At 38.6% G+C, this 15,612-nt stretch overlaps 1 protein-coding gene across 2 annotated transcripts in view; it reads left to right on the forward strand.

The window, feature by feature from the left end:
- The window catches only part of STK39 (serine/threonine kinase 39), an 82,229-nt gene that overhangs the window by 31,229 nt on the left and 35,388 nt on the right, over positions 1-15,612 (forward strand). For both annotated transcript variants that reach the window (XM_063400568.1, XM_063400567.1), the window contains exons 11-13: positions 13,264-13,386; positions 13,515-13,547; positions 15,509-15,576. In XM_063400568.1, coding sequence (XP_063256638.1) covers positions 13,264-13,386; positions 13,515-13,547; positions 15,509-15,576 — 224 coding nt within the window. The remainder of the gene's footprint in view (positions 1-13,263; positions 13,387-13,514; positions 13,548-15,508; positions 15,577-15,612) is intronic.

Raw genomic sequence — 15,612 nt, forward strand, 5'->3', positions numbered from 1 at the left:
TTTGAAGGTAGTGAGTGTTGAATGAATATTTTTTGCAGCCTTGCTTTCTCTGGGAAGCCCTGAGGCATTTTTACTTCTTTTCTGGCCTTGTCAAAATGATACATGAAGTTTGTCATATTTGATACGATTTTTTCTCACTTCCTCTTGGAAAGCTACAGGTGAAGTCGTTGTGGGGGAAAAAAGTGACTTGCAAACATATAGGATCATAAACTGCACAATTATATTTTCATTGATCACCTAGGAAAAGGGTGAAGATACTTTAACTGGTATTTATTGACAACTGCCTGGTTCTTCGGATTATTTCAAATGTTATTCCCAGAAAGTCAGGTTGAAACTCTGCAAGAGTGCTGCTGAGTTTTTCAGAGCAGTGGAGCCTTATTCCATGGGTGTCAGAGTTAAACCCACAGCTGTGGCATGTGCTGGTATTTCTGTGGTGCCTTTGGCACTTGTATAAATGCGTTTACCACAACTTATATGACTATGTGCAGCAGAATAAAAAAATAGTAGCTCCTAACAGGTAAGTATTGTAAAATCTTTAAATATGAAGCAAACTGCTGTTCATAAGAGCTAAGAAACAGGAATGAATGTAGAGTCCTGTTTGTTTTGTGTGAAAAATTATTGAACTCCCTTTTCCCTTTCTGTTGTGACTTAACTCACCGTGTCTCAGTATGAGGTGCCTGCTCAGAGGCTGCTGAGCCTCTGCAGGTGACACAGTGCTGAGTCCAGCATTCTAAAAGCAGGCTTGCTGGGGGCGTATTTTGAGGAGGGCATTTCAGAAAAGGCCTTTGTTGGCTGAAATCAGTTAGGCTGCAGCTACTCTGAGCGGCACTTGTACGATTTTCTGTTGTCTTTGGGAGCATTGGTTTGGTGTAATTCTACAACACTGACATGTTCTCACAGCTGGTGGCTCACACTTGGAAGAGACACTCAGCAACATCTGAGCGCTTCAAGTTCCTTTGAATCTTGTTCATATGGAAGTAATTTTGGCCCCTCGTTGATGGTGGGCTCGGAGGGGCTGGAGTAGGAAGAGCTCCCGAGAGGGTTTGTGGCAGGGGTGTTGTGCCGGGCAGGTTGGCACCTGCGAGGGGGCCGGGAGGAGTTCCGGGTTTGGCCGTGTGGTGGCAGCAGTGCCCGCACAACCCGGGATACGGCCGGAGCAGACCCTGCTCTGCTTTTCGGTGCGCGCCTGGGGAGCGCGGGGCGATTCTCGCTGTGCTGGTGCCAGCCGCGCTCCTGCCTGTTTGCAGTGTCCCAGCTGCATCCCGGGCCAGCCTCGGGGACTGCCTGCTCGCTCATGTATGCATGCACGGACACTTTATATGTCTTTAGATAATGCAGCGTTTGGAATCGTGGAGACAATGCAGGATAGCCTCCCATACACCACCAGAAATGATTTTCTGAGTTACCTTTTTGACAATTCTTTCTCATTTGGAAGAGGTGTGAATCTTAAGAAATCAAAGCTATACAGTGGTGTAGACAAACTAATATGTCTTTACTTATATCATAAATGGAAAAATATTTGGGTTTTAGCTACTGAAAATGCTAAATTATTTATATTTTAAAAGGACACAATATTAAAATTCATTGGGGATTTAAAGTTTAATTCACTTGTTAGAACTGTGCATGTAGGTGCTGTTTTAAGACACCATAAAATATAAATGTACTTTAATAATAAAACTCTGGGGTTTTATTTAAAAAGCTTGTGTAAGTTGAGTATCGTTGCTTAAACATTAACATGTAAAATGTCTAAGAGGTTGCTCTTGGAAGAAGTAGCCCCTGTAATTGAAAAACTAATATCACTAGGGCAATAGATAGGAAGGAGCTGGTGTCATCACTGCTTAAATTACCTTCTGTGGCACTTGGTGCAAAATGCCTGTGACTAATGATCTGTAACACTACTGCTAGTTCAGTTGTCAGATCTGCCCTGCGGTAATCTAATTTTTCTTCCATTTACCACATGTATAATTGCTTTGCCTTGTTGCCCAGAACTCCAGCTTCAGTTTAGTTTTAACTTTAAATTCTTCTCTCTTGACATAGTGTTGCCATGTTTTGCTTCTGCCTTTGTAGCTTATACTTGGCATCTGGTTTGTTTTTTTTTAAATATGAGTTCGGGTCTGTTTGTGAAATCCTGAAAGCAGGTACACAGGTCTTGTGTGTGTGAGGAAAACATTTGGTACTGTAGAGATGTGTCCTGCTTTAAACCCCAGTTTGATAATTGAGCAACATCTTCCCTGTGTGTTTAAAGTACTGTTTAACATTAGAGTTGTCAGCTACGTGTTTGTACATATGTTCCCTCTTTCCATTGTTTCATTTGCTTTTAATTCTGCTAAATTTTAAATCATGTCCTTCTTCCTTGCCCTAGCCTAGTAATTAAGGACAATGGTGAACCACTAACCCAGGAGGACCCTGTCCTGCCTCTTTCTGTGCAGGACCTGGTTAGATATATATCAGTACTGATTAACAGGAATGAGTGTTACACCATGCAACTTCTTCCTGGCAGTTCTGGGTTTACATATACTATTTGTTAACATGTGCTGAGTTAGTTTTCGTTTGTGATTAGCATTGCTGTATTGGAATAGAGCAATTTGAAATTTGAAACAGCTTTTAGAGTTCCGCAGTCAGTTTTCAAATCTTGTCACACTAAAAAATTAATTATAACTCTAAGTACTCTGTATGCCCGAAGGGCCAGGGTCAATTTTATGGTTTTATAATCCTATTTTCTAAAATTTTTAAAATCTCTTGCATGACTGCCACTTCTACTAAGTGAACAGGGAAAAACATGTATCTGCATTTCATTTTATTGCTGTCTGAAGTGCTGCTAGTAAAAAAAAAATCTGAGCAATAATTGGGCTTGAATTCTAATTTTGGAATGCTGGTATTGCATTGTGCTCTTAATAGAAGCTTTTTTAGAGCTGAGAGTTGTGCATTAGTGGGAAAAACCTGTGACAGCATGAAGAGATGATTAGTGTGAGTGATACCAGTTTTTATTATGCTTCACCAAAAATGCCCTTATGGATGGGTTGGAATTTTAGCTCCTCAGTACAGCTATTTTAAGGTAATGGTCATGTTTCATTACATAAGATATCATCAATCCTCTGCACTTAATAAAAAAAATGTCATTATATCCCAGATTTCTTGGACAGCTATAACAGCATGATATCACCTCAGCAAGACATACATGTGCAGCCCTTCCTTGCTTCAGTAATGGATTTAATCTGATAGCTACATCTCACCAGTGATGTATGTTAGTACAGCGGGACTCCAGTGGAGTTGAAAGGCAGAGAGCAACATGAACCTGACCTCAGATTGTTAATATAATTGTATATTAACTTTTCTTTACAGTTAAGAAAAACTTATTTAAATAATATTGACATATAAAATGAAGAGACATGTGCTATACTGGAACACTTTTTCAGGAAGACAGTAGCTGAACTATAAATATGTGTTTGGCAAGGCTTTGTGTGAGGGAGGGCCCTCCATTGCAGAGGATTAATTGTTCAGGTTATCCAGAACACTGCTACAAATTAAAAAAAAAATAAATAGTGTAACTGCGTTTATATGGTTGAATTTAAAAAATAAAAAAAAAAAAGAAGGAGAAATTGGCACTCCCACCATGTCAGGTATTTTTTTAATTTTCAAGAAGTTGTTGGAAGGGAAATTTAATAAAAACACCTTTTCCAAAAATGTAGATTTGACAGCAATTCCAATAATGAGAAAGCAGTGCCTGCATTAGGGAGTAGTAAAATTGGAAAATGTTTTAAGGGGCAGACATGCTGTTGCACCAGCTTTAACATTTCATATAAAGAAAGAAGACTGCTTAGTCTTTTTGCCACCATGTAGCTGTGCCATTAGAGGCAAGGAATTTCATGCAGCATTTGAGTTTGTCCATCTTTTCTTACATAGAGTGCTTTTACCCTCTGTGTGGTTGTTTGTGAGGTTGGATTTTGTGCCTTCTCAAATTGATCTAATTGTTACAGAGTAAGTGAGCTTTTAAAGAAACCATGGCTTAGTTGAGTGCCTTTGTACTTCAAATAGCCATGTGCATATCTAAACCAATTTGGATTACTTATTAAGGCAGAGTTTAAAAGCTTGTGCATGATCCATCTGAGTTGTTGAAAAGCAGCGCTGTTCCCTACTGGCAGGTGTGTTGCAGTCCGTGGGCTGTCACGGTTCCACTTCAGAATTCATTTTTGCAGTCAGTCCCTGTCTCTTGGCAGCACTGATCTGCTCCTTCATTAATGTTGTGTTCATGATCTGTTGACTTGTTCAAAAAGTCCTGAACATGGACTGCCAGGGGGTTGGTGTGTAAGGAGAACTTTTCTGATTAGACCAGTAGTTCTAAGTATTTGGCATTTATTGAAGCTGTTGAGACTTGCAGAACTGGATGAGGATTTTCTTAAAAGTGCTGTCAGGATTAAAGAATCAAGACAGGATAAAGGAAGTCTGAGTGTGTATGATGCTGGTAATAGTCTTTGATCAGGGAGTAAGCCTTGTAAATAAGCCATTTTATTGCCCTGTTTTGTAAGGATTCGGTTTTCTGTCACTGAAAATGTGCAGGAAGGTGCTGGGTTTACCTGTTTACTTTCTGAGAAATTAAACTTCAAACATTTCACTCGCATGACATCCAATACCAGATCGCTTCTCTTGGATTTGGAATGGCTCCCTAAATGAAAATGTCTCAATGGAATTAGTTTTTATTTGATAATTTTCCCAGTTTATAGGCTAAATCAATATTGTGTCAATGCAGGCAGCAACAGATGGCTAGCTTGGGTCACCTTAATGTCATGAGGTCTCCTTTCTGGAAAAGGCAGCCTTTCTGCCTGTCTTTGTTTGTAAAGGTAACAAGGAGTTTTGGGAGGATGTGGAAGTATGGGTTACTTGTGATTTTGTATATTTTTGGTAAGTTTGTCAGGAAAGTCATGCAGGCAAGATGAATTACAAAGAAGATTGTCTAAAAGCCAGGTGGCTCAGAAGCAGCATTCCCACCTGTTACCATTTGCTTAAAGACTGATGGAATAAGTATGTGAGAATTTTTGCTTTTTTGTGGAGAAATTATTTACCCCTCATAGTTAAAGGGGAAATTAAAAACCAAAAGAGCACTGGCTCAAGAATCAAAAGAAAGTAAAATAAATATGTTTTCCTGGTTAGACCCCATAAAGCTTTTACAAGTACAGTACCAAAAAAATTGTGTGCCATTTGTTTTGACATTCCTTTTCCCCCTGAACTTATGCTTAATACTGGTGATATTCTTGGAAGTTGTTGGTGAGATCTGCAAGGGAAATACTGGTGAAACAGGACATTCTTGAGATGGTGTTACCCAGTGATACTCCAGGGGACTTAATTTAGCTGAAAAGGGCTCTTGTCTCAAGGACTTAAAATTATGTCTGGAGCTGAAAACTTCAAGGTTTTAACCAGAACAAGTAGATTAAGGCCAGCAGAGCAGAAAGAAGGGCTGGAACAGTAATAGTTTGGTTCTGTTTATCTCTGAAACACAGCTCCATGAGAAAGTTACTCAAACAGTGCATCTGCAGCTAAAGGTAAAGTCGGTAAGCAAAGAGAAGGGAGTGTCAGGGATGCACATTCCAGCAGGGCTGTGTGGGATTCACTGGCAGCAGAGGGCAGCCACATCCAGTGCCAGGCAGCCGGCGGGATCCATCCTGCCTGAGCCGTGTCTGCAGTCACAGGCTGGGAGTCTCGCTCCAGCTCTGGGATTTTAAACGCTGTAGCTGGATGAATGCATGCTGCTTCTTGATAGCTGACTAAAATAGAAACACTGGGGCTTTTAGAAAATTGGATTTTATAAAAATTGCAGATCTCTGTTAATTATTTTCATGTTAATTTATGACTTCTTTTTGAGAACTACACTCAAGTTTTAATTTGGTCACCTTAATATTTGAGAGAGACCTTGAATAAATTCAGGTCTCTGGGAAATCGTGTGGAATGCAGAATGTGTATTACAGTAATTTCTCTTATGTACATAAGCAATTGGAAACCTTGGAGAAAATAGAAAAAGGTGGAAATTAGAATTTCACCTTGAAATGGTACTTTCAAGCCTCTGAGTTTGAAAGTAAGTGAAAGTCATAGTAATTTCTTCTTTGAATTCTACAGTAATAGACTGTTTTCCTAAATATTCTTTACTGTGTCTCTGATGCTGACAGTGAAACCCACCTTATAATGAGTTTTCTACTATTGAATAATGAAAGCTCTACATGAGGCTGTATTTGTCTTCTTTCTTTTCACCTCTGGTTATTTTAAGAAAGTAAACAGCTTGAATGATAGAAAAGCATGGTGGAATTGGAAAATGATGATTATCAAGGTCAATCTAGTGATCCCTCTAGTGGAAAGTCTAGTAGTGATTCAGCATCATGATGTGCATTCGTCTGAGCAGCCAGGAAAGAAAGCTCTAAAGATTTGGCTCTGTCTTCATCATCTAACAGAGTACTAAGTTACTTCACCAGTCTGCTGTGTCTTTGATTTGCCTTCTTTGATTTTTTCCTGGTACCCTTGGTCTTGGCACCTTAATTTGATTGGAAAGGTGGTGGGAAGCAGGCAGGGAAAAGAAAGAGGGTAGAAAAGAGCCTCGCTCTGCATTAGCCACCAGGTCATGCCTGATAGCCACTTGAGATTCCTTGAGTTTGAGGTGAAGTGACACACTTGGGGAGCAATGTATCTTCTCTGCACAATTAATTGAAAACATCCTCCTGAGCACAGGTACGGTTCATGCCTGAAAGGACTATTGTTAAAATGTGAGTGAAAGAATTATTTGCAGCTAATAACATTCACTAATGAAGTTTATGTAGTGGAACTAATAAATGGAGAAATAATGCCTGAAAACCAAAAATCATACTGAGTTACTAAATTTGCACATTTCCCATGTGACTGGAATTTCAGCAAAACTGCAATTTCTCAAAGCAAAATCAGATTGCAATTCTGGACTCAGGCTAAAAGCAGATATAGTAAGTATGTCACAGTATTTAGATAAAACCTCATGTTTAAGGAAAGCAGAATTAAGAGTTCAGGGAATACCTGCACTTATAAACAAGATTTTTGGTAACAAAATAGTGTCTTACTTTGAGCCACTACATTTTGCTGTCTCTAAGCAGCATTACCCCAGCAGTAGAAGAATTGGTGAAGAGTGGAAAGGGGGAGGGTGTTGGACAAGGACTCTCTCAGAGTGGATGAGGACTTGGTACACTGATTCATGGTACTTTTCTCATCATTTTCTCTAGAGGTGCAGGAATGTGCTCCCTCATCCTGTCTCTCTTCAGCTGGTAATGGCTTTGTTTTCCTCTCACTGATAGCTGCACGGCATTCCATTTCTAAATTGGGAGTGTAGGTAAGATTTCGTGGCAGTCTTCTCAATTGATGGCCATGCCCTTGGGTGTCACACTTGTCACCATGTAACCATGATACTGTTTGGCTTATAAAAACGAACCAGTACCATAAATATTTAATGCAAATGGGTTTTTTGTTGTTGTCGTTGTTGTTTTAACAGAGATCTGTTTTTTGTTGACTTCTGTGGTGTTATCCCTTAAAAAGGGTGCTCTCCCAGAACCAGTAGAAAGCTAAGAAGTCCTGTTCAATGCAGAATTATTGGTCTCCTGTATTCAGTATTCTTCCTTGAAGAAAGATAGAATGATCTTATATTTCTTGACTTTAATCTTCCAGTGTAATTGATTCCTCCAGGGAGTATTCCAATAGGTTTTGTGTATGAGTATGAAACACTGCAAACTTCTAACTTTTTTTTTTCCAAGTAGGAGAAAAACAAAGGAAGACTAGGTTTTTTTTCCATGCTTATATTTGCAGCAATCAGAATGGTTTAAGAGGATGGGACACTAACACTAAATTACTGTGGTATCTTAGCACCTGTTGAGTTCCACAAAGCAGATTTTTTTACAAAGGTGGTGGTACATCCCATTCATAACAATAGCCTGCATAAATTGTGGTGAATAAAAACAAGGGTTTGAATTGCATAAAACACATTCAGGTTTGCGAAGTTTTGTGGATTCCATCAGAATAAAAATAAGACTTCACAATATAATGACTTCAGAGGAGTTTAAGAATAGTCAGCAGTGAAGGGGTTGGGATGTTCATGTGGTCTGTGAGACTGGGTTGGATGGGGATGAGACTTCTCCTGAGGTAGTGCTTCAGCTCTTCAGCAAAGGATGATGTGAACATGTGGGAATTCATGTGCTGTCTTGGACCTCAGGGTTTTGTGGTTTGGGTTTTTATTTTTGCAAAAATGTGATTACAGTGTAGGTGTTCTTATGCAAAAGTACAGCGTTCTTTTGCTTTAATATATATTGTAGAAAGTGAGTTCATGCCATTAACCTCAGGAGCTAACTGTGATTAAAGCTGTAACTGTTTTAAGAGAAATGCTTGTGCCATAACTGAATACACAATGATTTTCTTTGTTGTATTGAAATGAAAATAAATGCGTAAGGGGTGGAGATCTAAATTTGCTTTTTTGTCTTAGGAAAAATTCAGGAAAGGTTTGCAAGATGGTGAAAGATAAAAATTATAAAATCCCTTACACTGTATAAGCTTAAGCTGTGTATGCAAGGAACTGGTCTAGGGATTTTTTTTTGAGAGAAAAATACACAGAGTAAAGTGTGGTGCTAAAACAAAAACTATTCAGTAATGTCCTATTCCTCATCATTGTTCTGTCCATAAAATAAGTAGCATGGAACTGGCATGGGAGTTGATTTTATAAATACTTCTCAAGAAGGTGTATGAGAAATAAAGCTCTTGAAAATTGTGATTTAAAAAAAAAAGGAGTGGAACAACATGTAAAAACCCTTTCCTTATCAATTACCAAGTAAATATTCATACTTTAAAGGCTATGTTTTCTCTCTTAAGATCTTCTGGGATCTGTGTAAGAGTGGGAGTCCAGTCTCCTGTAAGAACCAGTGTGAGGTATAGAGCATCAGTTGAGTGGTCTTTCTTTTTTTCTGCCTGAAAGTCAAATTTAGGTTTTTATGAGGACAGACAGAAAATGAAAAAGGTGAGATTTTAGAATAACTGCCTTGTAATTACTGCTCTCTGGGGTAAATGGGATTTGGTGTCTTTTCCCTACTATACTAGCATATGTAGCTGAAGGGCATCAGTGGTAAATTAAAAGACAGTTTTATCTCCAGCTGCAGTATTTCTGGAAGGATGTGTGTTTAAAAATTAAAAAAGTATAGCTTGCCTTCTGTAGAGATACACAAATGCAAAAAAATGGTCAACAGCACTGACTATTCTCTAGTTAGAAATTAATAGAAAGCAGTGTCAGGGTTCTACAAACACTTTTGCAGATGTGCTTCATATGTCTGGAATCTACATATTTGCTGCTCTCCAGGAATCCAGGAACAAATTAAATTTGGGCTCTCTGTTACCTGTGCATGGAGGATGGCAAGGCACCTTCCATGATACTGAATATTAATGCTTATTAGTGCCATCAGTTTTACTTCCACAAATGTATCTTACTTCCCATGCTTTCAGGTCACCATACTCTGTGGAACAGTTTGAAAATGCTGGTTTAAATCTATCCAGGATCCATTGCAAATATTCAGTTGCCAGAGCTTCTGACTCTAATAGAGCTTCTAATAGAAATACCTTAAATATTTCAGATAGTGGGAAAGTCAATGTTTGGTCATCTTCCTTCAGAAGGAGAAAAAATTCAGTAGATGTATAATATTGTTCTTACTGACAGAATAGATTTGTAATGTAGTCTAAGGTCATGTGCTGGACCATGTATGAAATGCAGTAATGCTTTATGTGTCTGCACTGGTATCCCACAGTGTATGCTTTTTATTTATTTCATCAATTTAGACACTGAAATAAAAGAATTAATCTGTAAGTGGGCCCAGTTCTTTGCTGTTTTGAACACTTGTGAATAAGGAAGCAGTAAATTCTTAGTGTTCAGAAAGTATTCATTGCCTTCACTGTCACTTTACAAAAATAAACTTGTAAAGAGATTGCAGCAGCTAAAGAATCAGTAATGAATAATAGATTCTTCTTTCCCCATTCTCTAAAATCTAGATACAGTGAGCACATCAGTGCCCAGAGTACAACCATTTATGTTTTGCTTTTCTACATTGTAGCTTTCTTTTGGTCAAGCCTCAGGAAATGTGGCAGCTTCTGCATTGTAATGATGGAGTTCCCTCTCTGTCAGGCTGATCAGGCCTGACCTTCACTGGGTGGGATTTACAGTTGCCCTGTTCATCTGTTAACACTTATTGTCCTGGAAAGCAAATGCATGGTGTTATTGGCAGGGAATGTTAAATTGTCTGTATCCTACTTTAAAGGGGTGGGGACAAATAATTCTGTCAGCAGCTTAATTTATACTTAAATCTTTGTTACTGTGTTGTATTCTGCAATAAGCTTAAACCAGGAACAAAATATACAACAATACTACTACTAATATAATGCTTAGTATTCGGTGGTGGTGATGTTTTTTCACTCACTGATTTGTCCATGCATTCTCTGTTTTAACTGATGTTCATAATGTCTTTCTTCCACAGCTGTGGTAATGTTGACAGTGGCTTATTAAACTTTTCCTCCTAGAAACAGATTTTGGTTGTACATCCAATATTCTGAGCTGCTTTTGTGTTGGCTGCAGTTTAACTGCCAGTCATTCAAAGTAATTTTTTATTGTCTGGTGTCTTCTGGCTTACATGAAATATGTTTTCTAATATGTGTTAATTTGTCTTGTAAAACTGAACTTTCATTGTTTTCTTTATTAGCTAAAGTTATGATTCAGTTTAGTTCCTATTTTTAAAGGTTCATTTAGATTCTTAATCAGTAAAACCCAAATTAGAATTGAGCATGTTTTAATTTGTTTTCCTTTCCCTCTGAAATACTTCCTGAGAGATATACAATTCTAGCATAAGGAATTATCAGTGTTGTGTATTTTGACTGAAGCTAAGGGGAAATTACATTTGTATGGCTACTGCATGCAATGTTAAATGTAAACCAACTTACTTCTTATTTTTGTAGATACACAAGAAGTTTGTTTAGGTTCCATGCTCTGTCCTGGATTTGCTTTGTGCCCTTGTACATGAACAGCTTCGTTTGCTGCATTATTTCTCTCTGTAAAATGGAAGACCTGTAGCAGGGTGTCAGGAGAAATACATGCAATATTCTCAATTGCCTTAATGCTGTTATTATTGGAGTGAAACACAAGCATGCTGCCTGTGGTACCAGTCTGCTAGTAGTATCTCAAATGATAGCCAGAACAGAAATTTAATATGTTATATAAATAATGTATATTTCCATCCAATATCTGATACTGGAGTGAGATGTTTACGATGAACAAAGAGACAATTTATTTGCAGATGTGGTGTGCTACTCATGCTCTTTCCCTCACCTAGGTAGGGTGCGTGCCCTCCATATGTGACTGATTCTTTGTGGCTTTAACCAGAACTGAGTGGTCAAAGCCAGATTTGTTAGTCTAAAAATTGTACAAATTAGTTCACCAAGTGGTGCAAGTGTTAAGCAGACACACCAATTAAAAAAGTGTTCTAGACAACAACGTCACATATTTGAAAGCTGAGTAGGTTGGGTACTTTGCTCTAGCTGAAACTATAATTTTTTTCCTGTGAACATGTGTGCTGATGGGAGTAAGTCTGATTGAAACAGAGTACCAGTAAACTTGTTTTCCTGCTTTCAGAAACCTCTCAAGAAAATAATTTAATTTAACATGGTATTTTGCTTTGTACTAAGTTTCTTTTCCTTGAGCCATTTGTTTATTTTTTTATTAAAAGGCAGTCTATTTAAAAACTGGAAATGCACTCCTCTCTGCAAATGATGCAAGCATCATTAAGCTCCATTAAAATCATTCTGTTTAGAATAAGCCTTCAAAACAACTGAAAATGGAAGCAGAAGAGATCCTGATTAGTGCACGATGCAGTATTTGAATCTGTCTGTAAACCAATATCTCCTATTGTGCTGGAAAAGCACGGTTTTAGTTGTGGATGATGTCCTCTGCTAGGTTTGTGTAGAGCCATTTGGAAGATGCCTGTGCTGTTAAACAAAAGCCTACCTCGGTCTCCTTGAAGGATAATAAATGACATCCACACGCAGCAGGCAAATTGCCTGCTAGATTACCTTGTGTCTGTGCTGATCCCTGACCATGCAGACAGCAAGAGCCCGCTGATTGTGCCTGGGCTGATTGCAGCAGAGTAAAGAATTGCTGTGCTACTGCTTGTGTGATGTCTGCCTGCTCCTCCCAAACACACACAGGCTGCTTCTACCCAGCTTGGAGGTAGCTAGGCTAGAATTGGTCCAGCAGGAGCTTGGTATGGGTAACAGGGAAAATTGTGCAGAATTTATTCCCTCAGTGTCCTGCGTAGGTTTCCCTTCTCAGTTAGAAAAGAGAGCAAAGTATGCAGAAACTGAGTAGGGCACTCTAATTCAGTTGTACAGGGAAGAGATGTAAGGGAGGAATATCGTAAGGACTGAAGGAAATGCAGAAGCGTGGTGAGGTCTGAAAATGTCACCCTCTTCTCTGGTTTAGTCTTACATGTTCAAAAGGGGGGGCAAGGAGCAGGTGAGTGTTTGGGAAGTAAAGAAGGGTGGAAAAGAGCCCAGACAGACATCAAGATACCTGTTTGTGTATGGAAGAGAGGGTTCCTATCACTCATGCTCTTGTGGTGTCAGGCCAGCCAGCTCCAAACTGTGCTTGGCCTGAACCCAGCACAGAAACAGCAAAAGTGCCCAGCTCTCTATGAAAATCTGCTTTGGAAAATTTGTATTACTGCCTGCATCACAGTTTCCTTGGAAGCTCATGGTCTCAGGCTTGAAGAAACTATTGAAACTATTTTCATGTCATGCATCTTGGTGATATGGTACCTGATGGGATTTAGAAGTAGCTGGAATTTGTCACATGCTGCATCTCTCTGCACATTATGGTTTGCAGCAAACCATAGGGGTTTAGAGCAGGACTATTGCCAGTTTAGTTTTTCTTTTAAGTTCTGTTGTGTTGAAAAATACCGTAATTTTTCTAGTCAGATTTTTATATTTAGTTTTTTCTGCTGTTTTGTGTTTTCCATCACTGCCACCAACCAACAGAATGTAGAACCAAGTAGATCAGTGCTCATACGATGAGCGACATGAAAACACCACTGGCTTAAGGAGGTCAGATAATATTGGATTATGTTAGTGGCTCCTGCAGCAAATTGATGAGAGCACATAGAATAAAAATTGCAAATAATTGCTAATTAACCAGAACACCAATGAAGGCTAAAGATGTCTGTGTAATGGTAAATCATATTTTGATAGGTCAGACGAGTGCCGGGTTCCAGTGGTCACCTTCATAAAACAGAAGATGGGGACTGGGAATGGAGTGATGATGAAATGGATGAGAAGAGTGAGGAAGGCAAAGCTGCTATTTCTCAGGAAAAGGTATGTTCTGTTTGTGCCAAGACATTTACACTCTGAAAGGCATTCTGTCTTTATGTTAATTGTTAGTATTTCTGGATCATTGTTGCATAAACTTGCATAGCTCATATCTCACTGCATTTGTTTTCCAGTCACGAAGACTGAAAGAGGAGGAGAACGCAGAGGTAAAAATGTCTTTATCAATTTTTTTTTCTTCAAAGCATTTGAGTGAAGGGATTTCTTTTTTCATGTCTGCTGTTAAAAATGTGAATTAAGGTGGGAGTATTGTTCTGCAGCCTTGTATGGCAAGTGCTTGTGAGGATAGGGCTGTACACCATTGTGCCTGTAACAATGAACTTCAGCACACAGTGGATAAGATGGATAGGAATTTAAAAGTCACATTATGTTTGTGCCCAGGAGAATTAATGAAGATAGGTAATTTGGCTGTTTTTAATGAATCTTTGTAACTAGATCACACTAATTGCTGTCTGTAAGGGTAATGAAGGCTGCGTTGGAGTAGCCAGAACATCTCCAAATAATTTTTTCTTCTTAGGATCTGTATCATGACATGTAGCTTATAATTAAAATATTTCCTTCAATACACAGTAAAATAGTTCAGTACTGAAGCATTAAGTTGATTCAGAAGAATAAAATACTACATAGAATTTCATGGCCCTGTGCTAAGTGTGGGAAGCATTGCTGCTATAATCAATTGTTTAATAGGATTATGGCTTACAGACTAAATGGTCTTCAAAAATGTCTGTTCCTTGGGTGGGTGGCCCTTGCCACTTCACCTGCAATTTTAGATTCTCTGATTTTCATTGGTGTCAGAGAAATCTTCTAAAAGCCTTGCAGCTTCCTGCCAGATTTAGTCCTAATAGCTCCTGTGATGACCCCAGTGTCTCCACTGCAGACCTAATTTACACAGCTCTTCAGCATCTGAGACACTTTATGTAAGCCAGGTACAAAAAAAGGGCTTTCACCGTGCAGTCTTTCTGTCCTAAATGTTGAGAGTTCTACTGCTTGAGACCCAGATTATACATGTAACTCATAATAAAAAAGGTTGCTTAGTTTATGGAAGAGAAGAAAACCCTCTGCTTGAAGCCTTGTGTTGATTTTTGTTTCCTGAAGTGCTCTGTAAGATGACTTGGAACTAAGACTAATGCATCTTGTCACTGTTGGTGTGTGCCTCTTGGGGTTTTTGGATCCACATTCCTATATAATGGCATAACATGTCTGTTTAAGTTGCAGAAATAATAGTAGCTTATATGAATGGAAGGAATTTGATTGAAGCAGAAGAAAACCTGCTTTCATGTTAGTGATTGTGAAAAATAATTTTCAAAAAATTCAATAATGTCTGCTTATACACAGATAATACAATAGGGATTTTGTGTAACTTTTTAAAAAGTATCTTTGATGTGGAAAAATGTTTAAAAAACTGTCAAATGAAATTTGTTGTGCAAGTCTTTATTTTGGGGGTCTTCTGAACCCTTTGTAACCTTTGAACAGGGTGTTCTGTGACTGGTGACATTATGCTAGGTTAGGTATGAATCATGGTAGGGTAGAGGAGCCTGGTGCATTCTGTGTGTAGGATACACTTTTGCTTGAGGCTTCATACAGATTTTAGTTGAGAGCTGGGAGGATATCACAGTGTGAGGGAGGAGTGATAATGTGAAAGATACCAGTGTTCCTGATTTTTCTGTGTGGAAGACATCCTCTGAGCTCGGATACTTGCTTTGATATGCTGCTAGTTCCTTGCATATGGGTAGATGTAAGACTTCCTCAACAACCAAAACTGTTACACAAAAATAATGTGAGTAGCAGTTTTGAATTGGCACTGTGTGCATATGATTTAGTAGGTAATTGTTGCTTTGATGCAAGGTGGATTATAAGCTCCTACACGCAGTGCTTTAATGCAGGCCTTATTTATTTCTTGTTTCTCTGTAATTGAAATATGGGATTCTGTGGTATCAGCTATATTATAGGCTTTGTACTGAAAGCATTTAAAGGGTTTCTGAGAGTTAGAGAATGTGTTAAATATTCTGTGCTAACTTCAAACTGTTAGCATGAAAGTTTTTTGGGGATTTTTTTCCCTTTGGACCCTTTACATCCTTTACAATACTGTTTGCTCTTTTTTTTCTAATAGTCTCAGCCTGCTGTTAGTGAGGAATACAGTGAAGTTCCATGTGCAGTGAATCTTGTCTTAAGATTAAGGTAAGAGATCCTTCTATTTATTTAACTGTATTATCT

The sequence above is a fragment of the Prinia subflava genome, chromosome 6 (assembly GCF_021018805.1).
Source record: "Prinia subflava isolate CZ2003 ecotype Zambia chromosome 6, Cam_Psub_1.2, whole genome shotgun sequence".
NCBI classification, from domain to species: domain Eukaryota; kingdom Metazoa; phylum Chordata; class Aves; order Passeriformes; family Cisticolidae; genus Prinia; species Prinia subflava.